Source organism: Adiantum capillus-veneris, chromosome 9, assembly GCF_014529385.1.
Source record: "Adiantum capillus-veneris isolate H3 chromosome 9, ASM1452938v2, whole genome shotgun sequence".
Taxonomy (NCBI): domain Eukaryota; kingdom Viridiplantae; phylum Streptophyta; class Polypodiopsida; order Polypodiales; family Pteridaceae; genus Adiantum; species Adiantum capillus-veneris.
In genome coordinates, this window is record NC_140939.1 from 154,667,971 (window position 1) to 154,689,166 (window position 21,196).

The window sequence follows — 21,196 nt, forward strand, 5'->3', positions numbered from 1 at the left end:
GAAGGTTGAGCATAAAAGGTGATGCCTTGTTAGTGGTGAAGCAAGTGTTGGGTGTGTGGAAGAGCAAGAACACCTCATTGAAGGAAATGTGCTTCAGAATTAAAGGCCTGTTAAAAAAGTTTGAAGCATGGAGTATCAGACACATTGAACGTGCTCTAAATGGAGAGGCACATGAAGCAGCTCAAGGCATGATTGGGGAACTATTTGTGTTGAGGACCACTTTACCTCTTTATCATGGCCGGGAAAGTTTGGCTCAAGAAGAGGAGTTTTTGCTAACACGAATCATTCCAAAGGAGATTCAGAAGTCTAAGAAGTATGGCTTTGTGCGTAGAGCATACAGGTACAAACTTATTGGTGATGTCTTATACATGAAAGGGGCTGATCTCGTGTTGAGACGTGTACCTTGGCGGGAGGAGCTTTACAGAGTGTTGGAAGAGAATCACGAAGGCGCATGTGGTGGCCATTTTGCTCTAAAGATCACCTTGCATAAGATTTTGCAAGAGGGGTATGTATGGCCTAGTTTGCACAAGGATGTTCACCATTGGTGTAGGTCTTGCAATAGGTGTCAAGCAGTTGGGAAGAGAGTGTTGAAGCCAGAGCTACGAAAAACCATTATGGCATTTGATGTGTTTGAAAAGTGGGGGATTGATGCAATAGGCCCGTTACCTATCACAAGCAGGGGCAAAAGCTATATTTTGACGGCAGTGGACTATTTCTCTAGATGGGCAGAGGCTATAGCAGTAAAACAGATCACTGCAAAGGATGTGGCAAAATTTGTGTATGATGAAATATGTTGCAAGTTTGGGGTGCCACTGGAGCTACTTTCAGATAAGGGGCCTGGTTTTAGAGCTAAACTGCTAGATTTTTTATGTGCAAAGATGAAGATTAGGCACCAGCATACCACTCCTTATTACCCGCAGTGTAATGGCTTAAATGAAAGATTCAATGGTGAGTTGGTACAAATTATTTCTAAAGTGACAGAGCACCAAGGAAAGAATTGGGATTTGGAATTGCCTAGTGCATTATGGGCTTACCGTACTTCGGTGAAGACAGGTACAGGGTTTACTCCATTTCATTTGGTGTATGGAAAGGAAGCACTATTGCCTGTGGAGGTAGAATTGCCTGCAGTCAAGATGTTAGAGAAGTTGCTTGGGCTGCCTAGTGATGCATTCAAAGAGAGGCTCTTGCAGTTACAAGAGGTCCATTTGGATAGGATGAGCGCATTGGAGCATTATGGGCAGATGCAGGATAAGGCTTTGGCAAAGATAAATGACTTGGTTTTGCGCTACAACAGTAAGCTGGACAACACCTTCCAAAAGAAGTTTCAAATTAAGTGGAAGGCCCTTTCAAGGTAGTGGAGTGTTTCCCGAATGGTACATATCAGTTGGCTAACCTGGATGGGATTTTACATACATCAAGGGTAAATGGATTGCGTCTTAAGTTGTATCATGCCAGGTTGATGATGGTGGAGCAATATGAGTTTTCTGAGGAGCGAGTGATGTCTGTGAAGGATGAGGAGACCTGTGATGCGGCGAGTCTCATATCTCTCTTTGCTGCTGCTGATCATGAATGATCTAGCAGGCTAGGGGATGGGCAAATTATGTCAGGAGTTTTTTGGAGCAAGGGATTGCGCATATGTACATACCCATGCATGGTGCATCAAATAAAGTATTGCCCATTTTCCAGAGCCAGGTGGTTACGTGGGACCCACATGTGTACAGGTAGGACACCATGTACATAGTGCATCGATTTTCATCGTTACTAGTACCATTGTGTTTTTCTACAATAAGGAGGAGTTGGTAGCGCATAAAACTTCTCGAGGAAGCTATCCGCGGGCCGACGACGTGAGGTCAGCAGGTGCGTCAGATGGCATCTAGTGGCGTCAGGAGGGCGAACGAGGTCAATATTTGCACGCGGATGAGGACGGACACAACGTGGGTGTTTTCTTGTGAGAGTTATGCAGAAAGGTCATCATTAGGACCACTTTTTGGGGCCACTTCTTGTGGTGGCAAGATGCATTATTGGAAAAAAGCTGAGTGCCCGGTGTGCGAATGATGCAAAAAGGTGACAACTATGCACTGCGAGGTCAGTTTTTGGCCTGTTCGGGGTCCGTTTGAGGTCATCTAAAAGGCCAAGGGTGCCCAAATAATAAAGCTAAGTGTGGGAACTGAAAAAACTGAGAGAAGACCAGAAAAAACATGGAGAAGAGAGGAGGAACAGCCGCAGCTGTGTTTTTGCTCATTTTGGAGCCTGTTTTGGCCGTAAACTGCTCATCCGAGGTCGGATTTGAGCACTTTGACATTGTAGACTGAGGTTTTGGGCCGTTCCGGACACGATGACGCTGTCCATTTTGCCAAATTCCTCACTCTTTTTCTGTTGTTTTTCTGTGTAATCTTCTCCGGTGAGTGAAGCTTCTTCTCCAATTTGTGATTGTATTTGGTATCTTTTACCCATATTGTGTGAGTTGTTTGCCCCATTGGTGTTGGCCCAAGCTCATTTGTATCTAAACATCAGAAATTCTCCTCTTTTGAGCTAAATTTTTTGGGTGTGTGTGTGTGTGTGTGTGTGTGTGTGTGTGTGTGTGTGTGTGTGTGGAGTGGACAAGTGGATAGTTTCTCTCCTCTCACTCCAGAGGTGTGTTCCCTATCTCGGCCAGGTGTGTTGTCTAAGCCGAGTGGTGCCCCATAGTGTGTGTGTATATCCTTCCAAGAGTGTGTGTCGGGTCGTTATAGAGGCGCTCTGTGTGTTTTCATCCTGCTCACAACGTCGATTGGCTAGCCGCTAAGTGCACGGTCCGCTCTCAATGAGTGAAAAGAGGAACAAGGGGAGGCTGGACAAGTCCTTCTTTCTTGGGTTTCCTGTCATTCTTCAAAAACACGATTAGGAATCGACACGCCCAACTGGACTTGGTTACGTGCGATCTCAACAAGCAAAAAAATAATTCTTGTGGTCCTTTCCTTGGGTGATACTAAACACTGTCAAATCTTTGATACCAATGTAAGGTGCAACAAAAGTGAATATTGAACTTTGCTCAAGATAAGTGCTCCGAATTATGCTTAAGGTTCCTTTTACTTACAGAAGGGAGAGCCTTCCGTTCCTTTAGTGAGAGAGTGCAAATGATCACAAAGAAAGCGGATATACACAGTGAATGAAGCTGCTAAATGAGATAGAGAGAGAAGAATACGACACCACAATGTTGTCAAACCCTCCTTCGAAGGCCCCACTGTCTATGGCGAGAGTGGTCTACTTTTGATTGCATAAATCTCTACAATGCTTTGCACTTGCAGACAATGTCAACGACGATGAGGACAACGATGAGACAGATTGAAATCTGAAAACACTAATGGCTGAAATTTACAAATCTTGTATATGCTGAATTGTGACTCTATGTCGATGAAGACGGCGATGACAACAATGTGACGACGAAGTGCTGAAAACGTTGATGCTGTAATCTACGTTTTCCGGGCTAAATCTGCAAACTTTTGTGGATCTCACCGTGCGAGGAGGATCTGCTGCGCGAAGGTGAGACCTGCGAGGTTTGGGACTTCTACTGCGGTGTCTTGATGCTGAAAACTGAAAACGCTGATGCTTCTTGGGTTTCTGTCGCGATGAATCTGCAAAATGCTAGGAGTCCTGCTGATCCAAAAATGCTAGGGATGATATGTGATCTGATACAAAAATTCTAGGCTTTTTGCTTGATCCTGCTGTTGGCAGGCTGCAGTAACGCAAAAACGCTAGCTGTCCTTGGTAAAAATGCTAGGTTGGTCTTTGGCTGAAAACACTGTGTTGACTACCCGGGGGGTCTTGCTGAGAAGGTGCATTATTGGATGTCACGTCCCTCTTGCCTCTTCTACCATAAAGTGCTAGCACTGAGTTTTCTTACATATTGCTTGTCAAATTGCCCTACCCAATTTCCCAACAAAAGTCGCTTAAAAGTAATAAGTGAAAAATGGCTAAAATAGGAAAATTAGATTTTTGCACTATAAAATGTTGCTGATGAATTGTGATGGTAATGTTGATGATCATGTTGTGTACAACCAGAGGATATGCATCTACTCTAAGTGTCTATACATGCACAGTCTGTGAACAGACTCACAAAAGTGCCAGAACACTTTCTAAGCTAACTGAACTGAGCTGAACTGAGCCCTAGTCATGAAGTAGCTTGTCCGTGTACACATAGGGTTAGATATGCACATGACATACCCTCCTTTTCAAAGTGAGGTACTGGTACCGGTCTGTATGGCGTCAAGGGAGATCGCCAACAGCGTCTGGATGAATCCTGGGAAGGATTTCGCCGGCCCACTCTGATGCGTGGGCCATGCAATACTTGAACTTCATAAAGGTGTGCAACGCTTGCTTCTTTGGGCAGCGCCGAAAGCGACACAAAGTCATCTGTGGCTCCTTCAATGCTTCACCTTCGTTGATAGTAATGCATCTACCTTCTTCAACTGAAACCACTCCTAACACAAAAACATGAACATACCCATTCCATGTAAAGTGACCGGAAAAATTCTAGCCTTTTCAAAAGACTGTGCTCGCAATGTAGATAAACATAGAGATGGAGTGCCAAACCGTTCATCAAACACACGCAAACAATGGAGTCTAATCTTGACTTTCTGATCTAAATCAATCAACTGTGGCAAATCACAACGGAATTGCCCATGCTTGATGCTCAATCCTTCTTTTGCTCTTTCGAATACTCTGTCATGCTAAGGAAGAGACATAGAATGTGAATTCCTTGAATGAAAACATTTCATCTTTTCATGAGTAATCTGCATACATCCATGCTCATTCATGAGTGAATCATGTTCATAGTGCAATATGTCATGCCTATGAAAAGGGATCACATAAGGACGGTGACTAAAATATAGGAAAGCATCACGAATGAAACACTCAAACAATGCGTGCTGACTAATCATTCGAACAAATAATACTTTCCGTAGGGGTTCTTTGGACCTCGACTCGAGAGTGAAGATCGGTTCTTTGTGATTGATCGAATCTGCAATGAGGTTAGCTTCACTAGAAAAAGCATCAACTAAATCAACATCCTTGTGAACAATCACATCATTATCAGTCAAATCATCATGCTCGTGAATAATCACATCTGGGCCATGCAAATCATGATGCTCGTGAATAATCACATCTTGATTATGTAAATCATCATGCTGATCATTATCATGCAAATCATGTGTGTCGTGCTTTAGAGAAGAACAGACTGAGAGAGTCTCCTTCTCCTCATCCTTTGCAATTTGTGCATGCACATAAGAAAAAAGTCAGAACAACTCTTGCATGCGTTGGGCTCTCTTTTCGACCGCCAAGCGCGCTTGCTCCCACTCACGTTCAAAGATCAACCGGCTTTCTTCGTGCTCGTGAGCCAATTCTGCTTTTCTTTCTTGGTGCTCGCACTCCATTTCCGCTTTTCTTTCTTGGTGCTCACGCTTTGTGGCTGCCATTCTTTTGTTGTGTGCACGATCTAATTCTACCTTTCTTTCTGCTTTTCTTTCTGTTGTTCTAACTTTCTGTCCATCATCATCTTGTCAAAAGCCTCCATAGGAGTGAGTGCAATCCTTGGCGTAGATGGGGAAGAGGGACAGTCTGAAAAACCTCTTGGTGAGGAAAATTCTTCTTCGCCACTGCCATGCTCATCCCTCCATGCGAAGTATCCATTCCACTATGGGTAATGACCATACATTGAAGTCTTGGGTTCTTAAGTTCACAAGGATCTTGGGTTCTTGTGGGTCTTGGGTTCTTGGGTTCTTGAGTCTTGAGGTTCTTCAGGTTCTGGAGTCTTGAGGTTCTTGAGGTTCTTCTTTAGCTTGCAATCTGCGTTAGAGAAGAATCTTCTCTTACCCCAGCTCGTCTCTTTTCTGCGGGCGGACCCCTTAGCGACCTTGTGCTCACACCAAGGTTGCTTTTTCCCACCTCACGTCGATTGGCCGGCCGCTAAGTGCACGGTACGCTCTCAATGAGTGAAAAGAAGAACAAGGGGAGGCTGGACGAGTCCTTCTTTCTTGGGTTTCTTGTCATTCTTCAAAAACATGATTAGGAATCGACACGCCCAAGTGGACTTGGGTTACGTGCGACCGCAACAAGCAAAAAAAATAATTCCTGTGGTTCTTTCCTTGAGTGATACAGAAAACTGCCAAAGCTCTGATACCAATGTAAGGTGCAGCGGAAGTGAATATTGAACTTTGCTCAAGATGAGTACTCAGAATTGTGCTCAAGGTTCCTTTTACTTACAGAAGGGAGAGCCTTTGTTTCTTTAGTGAGAGAGTGCAAATGATCACAAACAAAGTGGATAGACACTGTGAATGAAGGTGCTGAGATTGAGAGATAGAGAGAGAAGAATACGACACCAGAATGTTGTCAAACCCTCCTCCGAAGGCCCCACTTTCTACGGTGAAAGTGGTCTACTATTGATTGCACAAATCTCTACAATGCTTTGGACTTGCGGATGATGTCGACGACGATGAGGAAGAGGACGAGACGGACTGAAATCTGAAAACGCTAATGGGTGAAATCTGCAAATCTTGTGTCTGCTCAATTTTGACTCTATGTCAATGACAATAGCGATGACAACGATGTGACGACGACGTCCTGAAAACACAGATACTGAAATCTGCGTTTTTCGGGCTGAATCTGTAAACTTCTGTGGATCTGACCGTGCGACGAGGATCTGTTGCGGGAAGGTGAGATCTGCAAGGTTTGGGACTTCTACTGTGGTGTCTTGATGCTGAAAACTGAAAACGCTGATGCTTCTAGGCTTTCTGTTGCGATGAATCTGCAAAACGCTAGGAGTCCTGCTGATCCAAAAATGCTAGGGCTGATCTGTGATCTGATGCAAAAATGTTAGTCTTTTGCTTGATCCTGTTGTCGTTAGGCTGCTGTAATGCAAAAACGTTGGCTGTCCTTGGCAAAAATGCTAGGCTGGTCTTTGGCTCAAAACATTGTGTTGACTGTTGGGGAGGTCTTGCTGAGAAGGTGCACTAATGGATGTCAAGTCCCTAATGCCTCTTCTGCTTGAAAGTGCTAGCGTTGGGTTTTCTTATATGCTTGCTTGTCAAATTGCCTACCGAGTCTCCCAACAAAAGTCACTTAAAGAATAGAGAAGAATGGCTAATATAGGAAAAATAGGTTTTCTGCACTGTAAAATGCTCCTGATGAATTCTGACGGTAATGTTGATGATCATGCTGTGTGCAACCAGAGGATATGCATCTACTCTAAGTTTCTCGACATGCACCATCTGCGAACAGACTCACAAAAGTGCCAGAACAGTTCCTGAGCTAACTGAACTGAACTGAACCCAACCCTAGTCATGAAGTAGCTTGTCCATGTACACATAGGGTTAGATGTGACTATGACATCGCTTCCTTTTCAAAGTGAGGTACTCGTACCGAGCTGTATGGCGTCGAGGGAGATCGCCAATAGCGTCTAGATGAATCTTGGGAAGGACTCTTCGCCGGCCCACTCTGATGCGTGGGTCATGCGATACTTGAACTTATTAAAGGTCTGCAACGCTTGCTTCTTTGGGCCGCACCGAAAGCGATACAAAGTCATATGTGGCCCTTTCAATGCTTCAACTTCGTCAATAATAATGCGTCTACCTTCTTCAAGAATCTCTGAGGATGAAAATTCCTGAAACCACTTCCAACACAAAAACGTGAACATACCCATTCCATGTAAAGTGACTGGAAAAATTCTAGTCTTTCGAAAAGACTGTGCATGCAATGTAGATGAACATAGAGACGGAGTGCCAAACCGTTCATCAAACACACGCAAACATCAGAGTCTAATCTTGAGTTTCTGATCTAAATCAATCAACTGTGGCAAATCACGATGGAAATAACCAGATGCTCAATCCTTCTTGTGCTCTTTCGGATACTGTGTCATGCCAAGGAAGAGACATGGAATGTGAATTCCTTGAATGCAAACATTTCATCTTTTCATGAGTAACCCACATACATCCGTGCTCATTCATGAGTGAATCGTGTTCATCATGCAATGTGCCATGCCTATCAAAAGGGATCACATAAGGATGGTGACTAAAATACAGTAAAGCATCGCTAATGAAACACTCGAACAATCCGTGCTGACTAATCATTCAAACACATAATACTTCCTGTGGGGGTTCTTTGGACCTCGACTCGAGAGCCAAGATTGGTTCTTCGTGATTGATCGAATCTTTGTGTGGGGGTTCTTTGGACCTCGACTCGAGAGCCAAGATCGGTTCTTTGCGATTGATCGAATCTGCAATGAGGTTAGCTTCACTAGAAAAAGAATCAACTAAATCATCATCCTTGTGAACAATCACATCATTATCAGGCAAATCACAATGCTCGTGAATAATCACATCTTGACCATGCAAACCATCATGCTCATGAATAATCACATCTTGATCATGTAAGTCATCTTGCTTATCATTATCATGCAAATCATGTGTCTCGTGCTTTGGAGAAGAACAGACTGAGAGAGTCTCCTTCTCCTGATCCTTTGCTAACCGACTTTCTTCGCCCTCACGAGCCAATTCTGTTGTTCTTTCTTGGTGCTCGCGATCCATTTTTGCTTTTCTTTCTTGATGCTCACGGTTTAGGGCTGCCATTCTTTCGTTGTGTGCACGATCTAATTCTGCCATTCTTTCTTCTTTTCTTGCTTCGTGTTCTAACTTTCTGTCCATAATCATCTTGTCAAAATCCTCCATAGGGGTGAGTGCAATCCTTGGCGCAGATGGGGAAGAGGGAGGGTCGGAAAAACCTCCTTGTGGGAAAAATTCTTCTTCGCCACTGTCATGCTCATCACCTCCATGCGAAGTATCCATTCCGCTTCGTATAATGACCATACATTGAAGTCTTGGGTTCTTAAGTTCACGAGGAACTTGGGTTCTTGTGCGTCTTGGGTTCTTGAGTCTTGAGATTCTTGAGCTTCTGGAGTCTTGAGGTTCTTGAGGTTCTTCTTTAGCTTGCAATCTGTGCTAGAGAAGGATCTTCTCTTACCCGAGCTCGTCTCTTTTTTGCGGACGCACCCCTTAGCGGCCTTGCGCTCACATCAAGGTTTCTTTTTCCCACCTCATGTCGATTGGCCAGCCACTAAGTGCACGGTATGCTCTCAATGAGTGAAAAGAGGAACAAGGGGCGGCCGGACAAGTCCTTCCTGCTTGGGTTTCGTATCATTCTTCAAAAACAGGATTAGGAATCGACACGCCCAGGTGGACTTGGGTTACATGCGACCGCAACAAGCAAAAAAAATTACTTGTGGTTCTCTCCTTGGGTGATACAAAACATTATCAAAGCTCTGATACCAATGTAAGGTGCAGCGGAAGTGAATATTGAACTTTGCTCAAGATGAGTACTCCGAACTGTGATCAAGGTTCCTTTTACTTATGGAAGGGAGAGCCTTTTGTTCCTTTAGTGAGAGAGTACAAATGATCACAAGCAAAGTGGATAGACACTGTGAATGAAGGTGGTGAGAGTGAGAGATAGAGAGATAAGAATAGGACACCAGAATGTTGTCAAACCCTCCTCCGAAGGCCCCACTCTCTATGACGAGGGTGGTCTACTATTGATTCGGACAATGTTGACAACGATGAGGAGGACGATGAGACGGGCTGAAAACTGAAAACACTAAAGGCTGGAATCTGCAAATCTTGTATCTGCTGAATTCTGACTCTATGTCGGTGACGACGACAATGACGATGATGTGATGACGACGTGCTAAAAACGCAAATGTTGAAATTTGCATTTTCCGGGCTGAATCTCCAAACTTCTGTGGATCTAATCGTGCGACGAGGATCTGCTGCGAGAAGGGGAGGTCTGCGAGGTTTGGGACTTCTAGTGCGGTGTCTTGATGGTGAAAATTGAGAACGCTGATGCTTCTAGGGTTTCTGTCGCAATGAATCTGCAAAACTCTAGGAGTCCTACTGATCCAAAAACGCTAGGGCTGATCTGTGATCTGATGCAAAAATGCTAGGCTTTTGCTTGATCCTGCTATCGCTAGGCTGCTGTAATGCAAAAACGCTGATTGTCCTTGGCAAAACGCTATGCAGGTCATTGATTGAAAATGTTGTATTGACTGCCGGGGGGGTCCTTCTGAGAAGGTGCACTGTTGGATGTCAGGTCCCTACTACCTCCTCTGCCAGAAAGTGCTAGCACTGGGTTTTTTTATATACTTCCTTGTCAAATTGCCCTACCCAGTTTTCCAACAAAAGTCACTTAAAAATAATAAGTGAAAAATGGCTCAAATAGGGAAAATAGTTTTTCTGCACTGTAAAATGCTCCTGATGGTAATGCTGATGATCATGCTGTGTGCAACCAGAGGATATGCATCCACTCTAAGTGTCTAGACATGCGCAGTCTACGAACAGACTCACAAAAGTGCCAGAACATTTCCTAAGCTAACTAAACTGAATCGAACTGAACCCTAGTCATGAAGTAGCTTGTCCACGTATACATAGGGTTAGATGTGCACGTGACATCCCCTCCTTTCAAAGGGAGGTACTAGTACTGAACTGTATGGCGTCGATGGAGATCGCGACCAACAGCATCTGGATGAATCCTAGGAAGGACTCTTTGCCGGCCGACTCTGATGTGTGGGCCATGAGATATTTGAACTTGATAAAGGTTTGCAACACTTGCTTTTTTGGGCCGCGCCGAAAGCGACACAAAGTCATCTGTGGCTCCTTAAATGCTTCAACTTCGTCAATAGTCATGCGTCTATCTTTTTCAAGAATCTCCGAGGATGAAAATTCCTGAAACCACTTCCAACACAAAAACATGAACATACCCATTTCATGTAAAGTGACTGGAAAATTTCTATTCTTTCGAAAAGACTCTGCATGCAATGTAGATGAACATAGAGACGGAGTGCCAAACCCCTCATCAAACACACGCAAACACGGAGTCTAATCTTGACTTTTTGATCTAAATCAATCAACTATGGCCAATCACAATGGAAATGTCCATGCTTGATGCTCAATCCTTCTTGTGCTCTTTCGGATATTGTGCCATGCCAAGGAAGAGACATGGATTGTGAATTCCTTGAATGCAAACATTTCATCTTTTCATGAGTAATCCGCATACGTCCGTGCTTATTCATGAGTGAATCATGCTCACTGTGCAATATGTCATGCCTATGAAAAGAGATCACATAAGGACGGTGCCTGAAATATAGGAAAGCATCACGAATGAAACACTCGAACAATGCGTGTTGACTAATCATTCAAACACATAATACTTCCTATGGGGTTTCTTTGGACGTCGACTCGAGAGACAAGATCAATTCTTCATGATTGATCGAATCTTCCCGTGGGGGTTCTTTGGACCTCCACTCGAGAGCCAAGATAGGTTCTTTGTGATTGCTCAAATCTGCAATGAGGTTAGCTTCACTAGAAAAAGCATCAACTAAACCATCCTCCTTGTGAACAATCACATCATTATTAGGCAAATCACCATGCTTGTGAATAATCACATCTTGACCATGCAAATCATCATGCTCGTGAATAATCACATCTTGATCATGTAAATCATCACGCTTATCATTATCATGCAAATCATGTATGTCGTGCTTTGGAGAAGAAAAGATGAGAGAGTCTCCTTCTCCTGATCCTTTGCAATCTGTGCCTACACATTAGAAAAAAGTCGGAACAACTCTTGCATGTGTTGGGCTCTCTGTTCGGCCGCCAACCGCGCTTGCTCACGCTCACGCTCAAAGGCTAACCGGCTTTCTTCACGCTCACGAGCCAATTCTGTTGTTCTTTCTTGGTGCTCGAGATCCATTTTCGCTTTTCTTTCTTGGTGCTCACGCTTTATGGATGCCATTCTTACGTTGTGTGCACGATCTAATTCTGCTTTTCTTGCTTCGTGTTCTAACTTTCTGTCCATCATCATCTTGTGAAAAGCCTCCATAGGAGTGAGTGCAATCCTTGGCGTAGATGGGGAAGAGGGAGGGTCGGAAAAACCTCGTGTGCGAAAAATTCTTCTTCGCCACTGCCATGCTTCGAGTAATGACTATACACTGAAGTCTTGGGTTCTTAAGTTCACAAGGAACTTGGGTTCTTGTGGGTCTTGGGTTCTTGGGTTCTTGAGTCTTGAGGTTCTGGAGTCTTGAGGTTCTTAAGCTTCTTCTTTAGCTTGCAATCTACATTAGCGAAGAATCTTCTCTAATCCGAGCTCGTCTCTTTTCTGCGGGCGCACCCCTTAGTGGCCTTGCGCTCACACCAAGGTTTCTTTTTCACACCTCAAGTCTCTTGGCCGGCCGCTAAGTGCACGGTCCGCTCTCAATGAGTGAAAAGAGGAACAAGGGGAGGCTGGACAAGTCCTTTTTTCTTAGGTTTCCTGTCATCTTCAAATACATGATTAGGAATCGACACGCCCAAGTGGAGTTGGGTTACGTGCGACCGCACAAGCAAAAAAATTAATTCTTGTGGTTCTTTCCTTGAGTGATAGAGAACACTGTCAAAGCTCTAATACCAATGTAAGGTGCAACAGACGTGAATATTGAACTTTGCTCAAGATGAGTGCTCCGAATTGTGCTCAAGGTTCCTTTTACTTATGTAAGGGAGAGCCTTCCATTCCTTTAGTGAGAGAGTGGAAATGATCACAAACAATGTGGATAGACACTGTGAATGAAGGTGCTGAGACTAAGAGATAGAGAGAGAAGAATACGACACCAGAATATTGTCAAACCCTCCTCCAAAGGCCCCACTCTCTATGGCGAGAGTGGTCTACTATTGATTGCACAAATCTCTACAATGCTTTGAACTTGCAGACGATGTCGACGACAATGAGGACGACAACGAGACGGGCTGAAATCTTAGAACGCTTATGGGTGAAATCTGCAAATCTTGTATCTGCTGAATTTTGACTCTATGTCGGTGAGGATGGCGATGACCACAATGCAAGAACGGTGCGCTGAAAACGCAGATGTTGAAATCTGTGTTTTCCGGGCTGAATCTGCAAACTTCAGTGGATCTGACCATGCAATGAGGTTCTGCTACGGAAAAGTGAGATCTGCGAGGTTTGAGACTTCTAGTACGCTGTCTTGATGCTGAAAACTAACAACGCTGATGCTTCTGGGGTTTCTGTCCAAAGATGCTAGGGTTGATTCTGCTAATGCGTTAATCGGACTTGTACATCATGAGTTATGAGCATCCGAAGTGGGCGGTCTCAACTTAGAAAGTGATTGCTGATGCATGCAACAAAGGAAATTGGGACAACTTGATGATTGAATTGGAATGTTGAGATTCAAGATTTGTAGAAGTAGCCAAGATGATGGGCTCCAAGCCATGTGTTGCGGTGTGTCATTCGGTAACCAGAGCAGCAAGTTACGCTTTAGGGAAGGTTGTCCGAGAAGTGTTCCCACTTGGGGGAGAAGTTGGAAATCAATTGGGCATGAGGGAGTTGGGAGGATTGGGGAGGAGGTTGCCATGTGGCATGGGAATTATCCCACATGGGAAGGGAAAAGGGGAGAGTGGAGGGAATATAGGGCACATTGGGAGCCCATTATGGGTGTATCAAAGTGAGAGGAGCTCTCAAGACTTGGCTATGGAGGGGCTCGTGGGCTTCATGGGGGCGAAAGGGCGCATTTTTTGAGTTCCCACCCAGTTGGACAGGCGCCTGGCTACAAATTTTGGCCCCCGGACACTTGTCCCCACCCTATTCCCTTGGACAAAGGGTCACTGACACCTCCTTTTTTACCCAAAAAAGGCAAAAAATGAGCCAATTAAAAGAGGCCTACAAAGAGAGCCTTGTCGGCTCAAGAGAGAGAAAAATCTTTGGGGATAAAAGATAAGAAAATCCCCCATTATGATAGCTGCAACACCTACACAACTTCCAGAGAGCTCATTTTTTTAGCAAGAGAGAGTACACCCCCGATTTTGAGTGGCCATAACTCTTTCATTCTGCATCTGTTTTTTTCCTATGGATATTTTACGCACATCTCCACGAGATGAGCTCCGTCATGATGTCCTCTGTTTCTCTTAATTTTAAGTGTGTTCCATGCTTGAGTTTATCACAGGTGTTTTTGGCAGTGCAATAGTTCTTCCTTTCGACGGTGTGACTCGTGTAAGGCTATAGAGGTACTCGTTTTTCTTGCCGTTTGCACGCAACATCGTTTTGGTGCCCCCACGGAGGAGCAAGTGCTCCTAAGCTCCAATTCTTGTGGAATATGTCTATTTTGCAGACAGAGAATGTAAAGGGGATGTGAGTCCTTAAGGACAATCGCCTATGTATGTGCAAATTGTGGACAGCACTTGACGCGGTCGTGTAATTGGATTGCAGCCTTTGGAGGGTCGTGAGCCTTCTGTGAAGCCAAGCATTGGGGGCCCGATTACCCAGTGTGAGATGGATTAGGTATTGGAGCAATCCATCGACATCTCTTGAGCTTTTGACGTCACATGTAAGTGTTTTTGTGGCAATCAAACATGGTGGACGAGTTTCCATAGTTTTATGGATTGCCTAACGAGAATACACAGACTTTCATCCAAAAATTGGAACTCAATTGCTTACTGCGAAATATACTAGACCAAGCTATATATGTTGCTCAAGATAAATGCTCCAAACTATGCTCAAGGGTTCCTTTTACTTATGGAAGGGAGAGCCTTCCGTTCCTTTAGTGAGAGAGTGCAATGGACACAGACAAAGTGGTGAACATTGTGAATGAAAGTGCATGAGACTGAGAGATAGAGAGAGAAGAATACGACACCAGAATGTTGTCAAACCCTCCTTCAAAGGCCCCACTCTCATGGCAAGAGTGGTCTACTATTGATTGCACAAATCTCTACAATGCTTGGACTTGCCGACGATGTCGACGACGATGAGGATGACGACGAGACGGGTTGAAATTTGAAAATGCTAATGGTTGAAATCTGCAAATCTTTATCTGCTGAATTTTGACTCTATATCAATGACGATGACGATTGATGTGACGACGACGTGCTGAAAACGCAGATGTTGCAATTTGCGTTTTTTGGGCTGAATCTACAAAATGTGGTTGATCTGACCGTGCGGCAAGGTTCTGCTGCGGGAAGGTGAGATCTGCGAGGTTTGGGGGCTCTACTGTAGAATCTGGCTGCTGAAAACTAAAAACACTGATGCTAATGATGGTTCCGTCGTGGAGAATCTGCAAAACATTGTGTTGTACTGTTGATTCAAAAACGCTAAAGCTGATCTGGGCTCTTCTGCAAAAATGCTATGGATTCTACTAGGCTTGCTAATGTTGGCTTGATCTGCAACTGCAAACGCTGGGCTGAATCTGCACTTGTAGAAAACGCTGGCTGCTCTTGGCTGAAAACGCTGAGTCTTCTTGCCCGGGGGGGGGGGAGGTCTTGCTTGAGAAGGTGCACTGTGGATGTCAGGTCCCTGTTGCCTCTCTGCCAAAAAGTTCTAGCGCTAGGTTTCTTATGTACTTGACTTGCTAATTTTCCCTACCTAGTTCCCAACAAAAGTCACTTAATGAAAATTGGCTAAAATAGGGAAAATAGGTCTATGCACTGTAAAAATGCTCCTAATGGGTTCTGACTGTAATCTGATGATCATGTTGTGTGCAACCAGAGGATATGTATCTAATCTAAGTGTCTGGACATGCACGGTCTGCGAACAAACTCATAAAAGTGCCAGATCACCTCCTAAGCTAACTGAATTGAACCCATGTCATGAAGTAGCTTGTCCACGTACACATAGGGTTAGATGTGCACATGACAGTTGCGGCTGCTACAATACAGTTTATAGGATGAGACAAAATCTTGGTTACAAAATCATGAAGAGCTAGTGCAGCAAAGTTACCCGGAACGGGAACGGGGAACGGGAACGAGGGCCTCCTGAACATTTCCAGAACACCCCCCCCCCCCCCCCCCCCCCCCCCCCCAAAAAAAAAGCAGAATGGGAACGGAGGCTGGAACGGCAAGTTTAAAATATGCTTAAATTAGGTTGGATTTAACCTATATATTAGTTGAGAGCCATACACACCCATTAATCCGAGGCATATGCCATATCTATTATCCCCCTCAAGTTTCCTCTCTCAAGAGTCAAGGGCCCAGGCAAGGTAAGGCACTGTCTCTCCCTCCCAAGGCACTCTCTACACAGATATAGAGACAATTTACTAGGGAGAGATAGAGAGAGATAATCCATGAGACAGATTACAGATTTCTTTTCACTAGATATGCGCCAGCCAGAGCAGCAGTCATCATTGCAGAGCTCGGTCCACACTCATTTGACCACTACCGGCACTCTCATTCACCGAGCACTGGAGCTACGGAGATCCAGACGGACACGATTGAGGAGAGGGGCTACACAGCATCGACGCAGACTACAGCAGAGGATTCGAGCCATACCCTCTCGATATCCAAAGTGCAGATGAGGATGGATTCTAGTAGTAGTATCTAGTTCTTTTGTACCGAGACATGGTATTAGATTCACCATTTTGTAACAGATTGGTCTCATAGGTCATTTTGGCCTTTTGAAGACGTTGGAGAGGGGGAATGGGGGAACACACCCGGCACAAACACAAAGGCCTCTCTATAGCTCAGGTATACACATCACCCCTATCCTCTCAGAAAACACCTTCAAAAACACACTTCACACTAGCAGACCACCGCCTACTCTCTTCCCAATGCTCACACACTCCACAAGTCCACCACACAATGCACACCTATTGCCATGATCTGTCTCCACCCTTACACACGCACACAGCCGCTCAATCTCACTCTCTCACTGCCCCTTGGCATTTTTATTTTTTCCTTTTTGGACTTCAGCTCCTCTATTTCCCTCTGCATTTCTCCCTTTTGGCGGCCTTGAACGGCGCCTCCCAAATCTGAAAAAAAACATCTGGCGTTCCACTATTGCCACAAATTTCCGGCTTTGACTTGAAATAACTCCCTACTCCGAGCTCCGATTGGGATTTTGTCAATTCCTCCTAGCTCCACATGATGCATACTATCACTGAGAACCTTGGTGGGCTCCAAGAAATCACCATAGACACATTTTTCAATGCGGCCAAACCGCCCCGGAACTAGCCCCCGTCCAAACTTTGTCAGTTCATATCTTGCAATCCGTAGCTTCGATTAGAAATCCGAGAAGACAGGCATGCTCCATAATTAGATCTCTACACATGTATCCGCTGATATCCACTGGGGCCACCTGTCCCCAGCTGCCCTACCCGTCGAGGATCTGCAACACCTTCTAACTTTGAACTTCAATATCTTGCACATCCGGGCTCCATTTGACGAGCCGTCTGGACCGGCTTCTAGAGCACATCGAACAATACATTCTCAAGCACTGACTTGGCATTTTGGGCACCTTCATCTGCTATCCCATCTAGATCATCCTTTAGCACTTTTGGCCTTAAAAAACCGCTTTGGACATACATTCTCGCTACCCTTTGGCTGCCCAGGACCTTGGTACCTACCCTAGACTTCTGCACTGCACCTCCCTACAGCCTTTGCTTGGCATAGACCACCTTCTGCCTCGGACCAAATTTGGCTGCACCATTGTTAATATAACATTTCATTTCTCCCTCCCTTGGGCCTCAAGGCTTTAATCCTCAAGGCTCAAGCTTGAGGCTTGCCGCTCCACTTCTCCCTCAAGCTCCATTTCTCCATCTCTCCATCTCTCTCGAGTCTCGAGTCATGATTCACTCATTCATCACCTCTCTCCCTCTTCCTTGGGCCTCAAGGCTTAGTCTTGAGGGTCAAGACTCCACCTCACCTTCACTCTCAACTGTGCCATCATCCTCTCACTCTCTCTCTCTCTCTCTCTCTCTCTCTCTCTCTCTCTCTAAAGATTCCTTCCTCTCTCGAGTCTCATCACTTATGGCACAAGCTTCTGCATCAAGTGAACATGACCCCTTGGGTGCGAAGAAGAATAAGGACGAAGCATCATGGTGGGATGAAGTGCAATCTCGAGTGTTGGGAAATTTTGGTGGTGCACGCGCATGGAAGTGCAAACTATGCAGCTCCGAACGGCAATCTAGCACAACCAAATTCCGTGCTCACCTCTTTAAGCTAAGGGCAACAAGTAGCAATATGCAAGGCCGTCAACGAGCAATTTTTGAAGGTATTTGACGCCAAGGATGCCACCATCAAAGCCAACAAACAAGAGAAAGAAACAGCAAGGCCTAAGCGTCCCAAATCAACCCCAACAACTTGGTTTTTCCCTCTTCTACACCTTCTTCATCAGTTGGTGGTGATAGTAATGCAGCAACGCGGGAGACGGCGGTGACATCATTTCGATCGGCGTTTTCAATGCCTAATACTACTCCGGTCTCCACTCCCAAATCTCACCAATGCATCCTACATACCACTTGGGATCCAAAAAGGAAGGAGGATAAGGATGCAAGTGTTGCCCGCTTTTTTTGTCACGATCACATCCCCTTCATAAAGCTTGGTAAGACAATCATCTCGATTCTCATTCTCATCTAAATAGTAAGTACTAATACCTCTTGTGTGCAATGTATAGGTCGGAGTACTTCAAGACCATGTGCACGAGGACTGGAGAGTATGGGGCACGCTACATGCCACCCTCTTCCGAGGCCCTCCGTACTACTCTACTCAATAGAGATAAGGCCGTTCTGGAGATAGCAACTCTCAACATGAAGAGGCAATACACGAAGTATGGCGTGACCCTCATTGCGGATGGATGGAGCGACACTAGCAGGACGTCCATCCACGGCATTGTTGCATATTCCAAAGGGAAGATGTATTTTGCTCACTCCCATGACGCCACGGAGACAGAAGAATCAGCAGATGTCCTTATGGGTGAGTGGGCCTCCACCGTAGAGACCATTGGGTTGGACCTTGTGATAGGTCTGGTCACCGATGTGGGGAGGCATCAAACAGGGCAGCCAGAGCTATTTTGGAAGGCGCTTATCCTCACATCACGGTGTCCTTTTGCATGGCACATTGCTTTAACAACCTCTTGAAGGATTTCGGCAAACTACCTTGGATAGAGCCTCTCATTGCATCCACATCCAAGATGGTTGCTTTCATCAACAACCACAACATACTTCGAGCCGAGTTCTTGAAGCGGTCGGGGGGCAAAGTGCTTCTAAAGTATTGTGAGACCCTCTTCGCCTACAACTATCTAATGGTAAGTTGCTTTGTAGAGTGTCAAAGTGCAGTGCGGCAGCTCTTTATCAATACTGAGTTTGTTGAGACTACCCATGCAAGTACAATCGCATGGATCATTTGTACAGGGAAGGTGGAGAATCCTGAGTTCTGGGAGTCCCTATTAACAAAATGGTGAAACCAGTGATCCACTTGTTTAGAGTGATGGATGGTATGCAACCTTGCATTGGCAAGGTCTATGAAGCAATGGATCGCATGGTCGAGGCCCTTGAAGAGCATGAGAAGGACCCAGATAGGCTTGAAGAAATCAAAGAGCTTTGCAGTAGCAGGTGGAATGCCTATAGTTCACCTCTTCATGGTGCAGCTTTTGTGTTGGACCCAGAGGTCCAAGGTGCAGGGCAGGAGCATGATTCGGAGGTAAACACACACTGGAACACTATCTTGAAGAAGCTTCACCCTGATCATGACATGCAACACAAAATCAAGGATCAGCTTGCATTTTATAGGGATATGCGAGGATCATTTGGGACAGCCGATGCCCAAATTGATCGCACCAAGATTTCCTCCGTCTTGTGGTGGCAAGAAAATGGTTCAGATGGTCCCGATCTTCAGCGACTTGTCGTCCACATTCTCAGCCAAGCAGTTAGCTCCTCTTGCTTGGAGCAATTGTGGAGTGTATATAGCCACATTGCATTTAGAAAGAGGAACCGACTCGGAGTGGAGAAAGCAAATGACCTTGTTTTTGTCAGTGCAAACTTAAGAATGCTTTGCAAGTCAGCATCCAAAGTGACAGATCCCTTTCTACAGTGGGAGATAGAGGTGGAGGCAGGGGTGCTTGGAGAGGCAGGAGCATCTACGCATGAGGATGAGCCTATGCATGAGGATTGGGATGATATTCACAACGTCCAAGACTCCACTATAGATTGGGAGGTGAGATGGTCTTCTGCCCCTACCCAGAGGTGAAAATCAGGCATGAGTCATGACTCATTGCTCATTGGTTTTTGATATTTGTTTCCTTTGTGGCCGCCGGCTTTTGAAGCCTTTTAACACAATTCACAAGTTCAAATTCATATCAGAATTCATGGACACTTTACACAAGCTATACAACACCAGCCTGTGGAATTTCTAACTGTTTTACATCAGGAGACTTTATACGTATATAAAGTCTAAACTATTATGTAGAAGCCAAACCAAGAAATTCTCAGCACTAGCTTGTGCACCATGTTGTATACCATGCATACTTTCAATTTGGACAAGTTTGGGCTAGATGATGACCACTTGAAGCACAAAAACAGAAAGTCCCTCCTAAGGAGTATTCTAGACCCCATCCAATTAGCCCACATTCAAATGAGAATCAGAGTTGATAAAGGGAGTCCAGGTCATCAAAGGAAGCTACAGAAGAAGCCTAAGCCAGAAAATTCAATGTAGACTTCGTACGCGTAATCCCAACCAAAAATTTTCCAAAACTGTCCCAACGGACTTTTTTTTGAAAATCACCATTCCGCCAGCCCATTCCGGTCCCGTTCCACCAGCCGTTCCGGTGATAATTTTTTCAAGAACATCGTTCTGCCCGCATCTCCGTTCTAGCTCCCCGACCCCTGTGGGAACGTATTTCGGGAACGAGAGGGTCCCGTTTCACCGCCCGTTCCCTATTACTCTGTGGTACAGGCACAAACTCCAGGGGTTGTTTTGGACTACAATCGTGTGAAGCAAGCTTTTCTTGTACAGTACAGATCCATTGAAGTACCTAATGAAGTTTGGCATGAAATTTTGGGGTACACTCAAAAGGTTAATCAAAGTGTTGATGATTTGGCCATACAGTTCACCCGTCCCTCCATCCATGCTAAAGAAGGACCATTTTGTGGCAAACTTAAAAGAAAGTCTGAAGTTCAAAGTTGAGTTGAAAAGTCCCGCTACCTTCGACGAAGCAGTCGCTCTCTATCGCCAGGGAGAAAGAATGGAAGGCTCAAAGACTTAATGAGTATGGGAAAGCGGTCCTTGCGCAAAATAATGGTGGCCAAAATGAGAAAAATTAGGCAGAGACCGGAGCCCAAACCTGCCCAAAGGGTTGCTAATACTGAGCAGTTACAGCGAAATATGCAAGACACGATGACCATGATGCAGGAATTGCAACTTAGTGTTCT

At 45.0% G+C, this 21,196-nt stretch overlaps 1 protein-coding gene across 1 annotated transcript; it reads left to right on the forward strand.

Moving 5' to 3' along the window:
• Positions 1 to 19,256: 19,256 nt before the first annotated feature.
• On the forward strand, positions 19,257 to 20,015 carry LOC147451428 (uncharacterized). The gene has a single exon (XM_086520619.1). It carries the CDS (start codon positions 19,257 to 19,259, stop codon positions 20,013 to 20,015), a length of 759 nt encoding a protein of 252 aa, XP_086376745.1.
• The last annotated feature ends 1,181 nt before the right edge of the window (positions 20,016 to 21,196 follow it).

Coding starts and splice junctions, on each gene's coding strand:
- LOC147451428 (XM_086520619.1), top strand. CDS start 19,257: ATGGATGGTATGCAACCTTGCATTGGCAAGGTCTATGAAGCAATGGAT.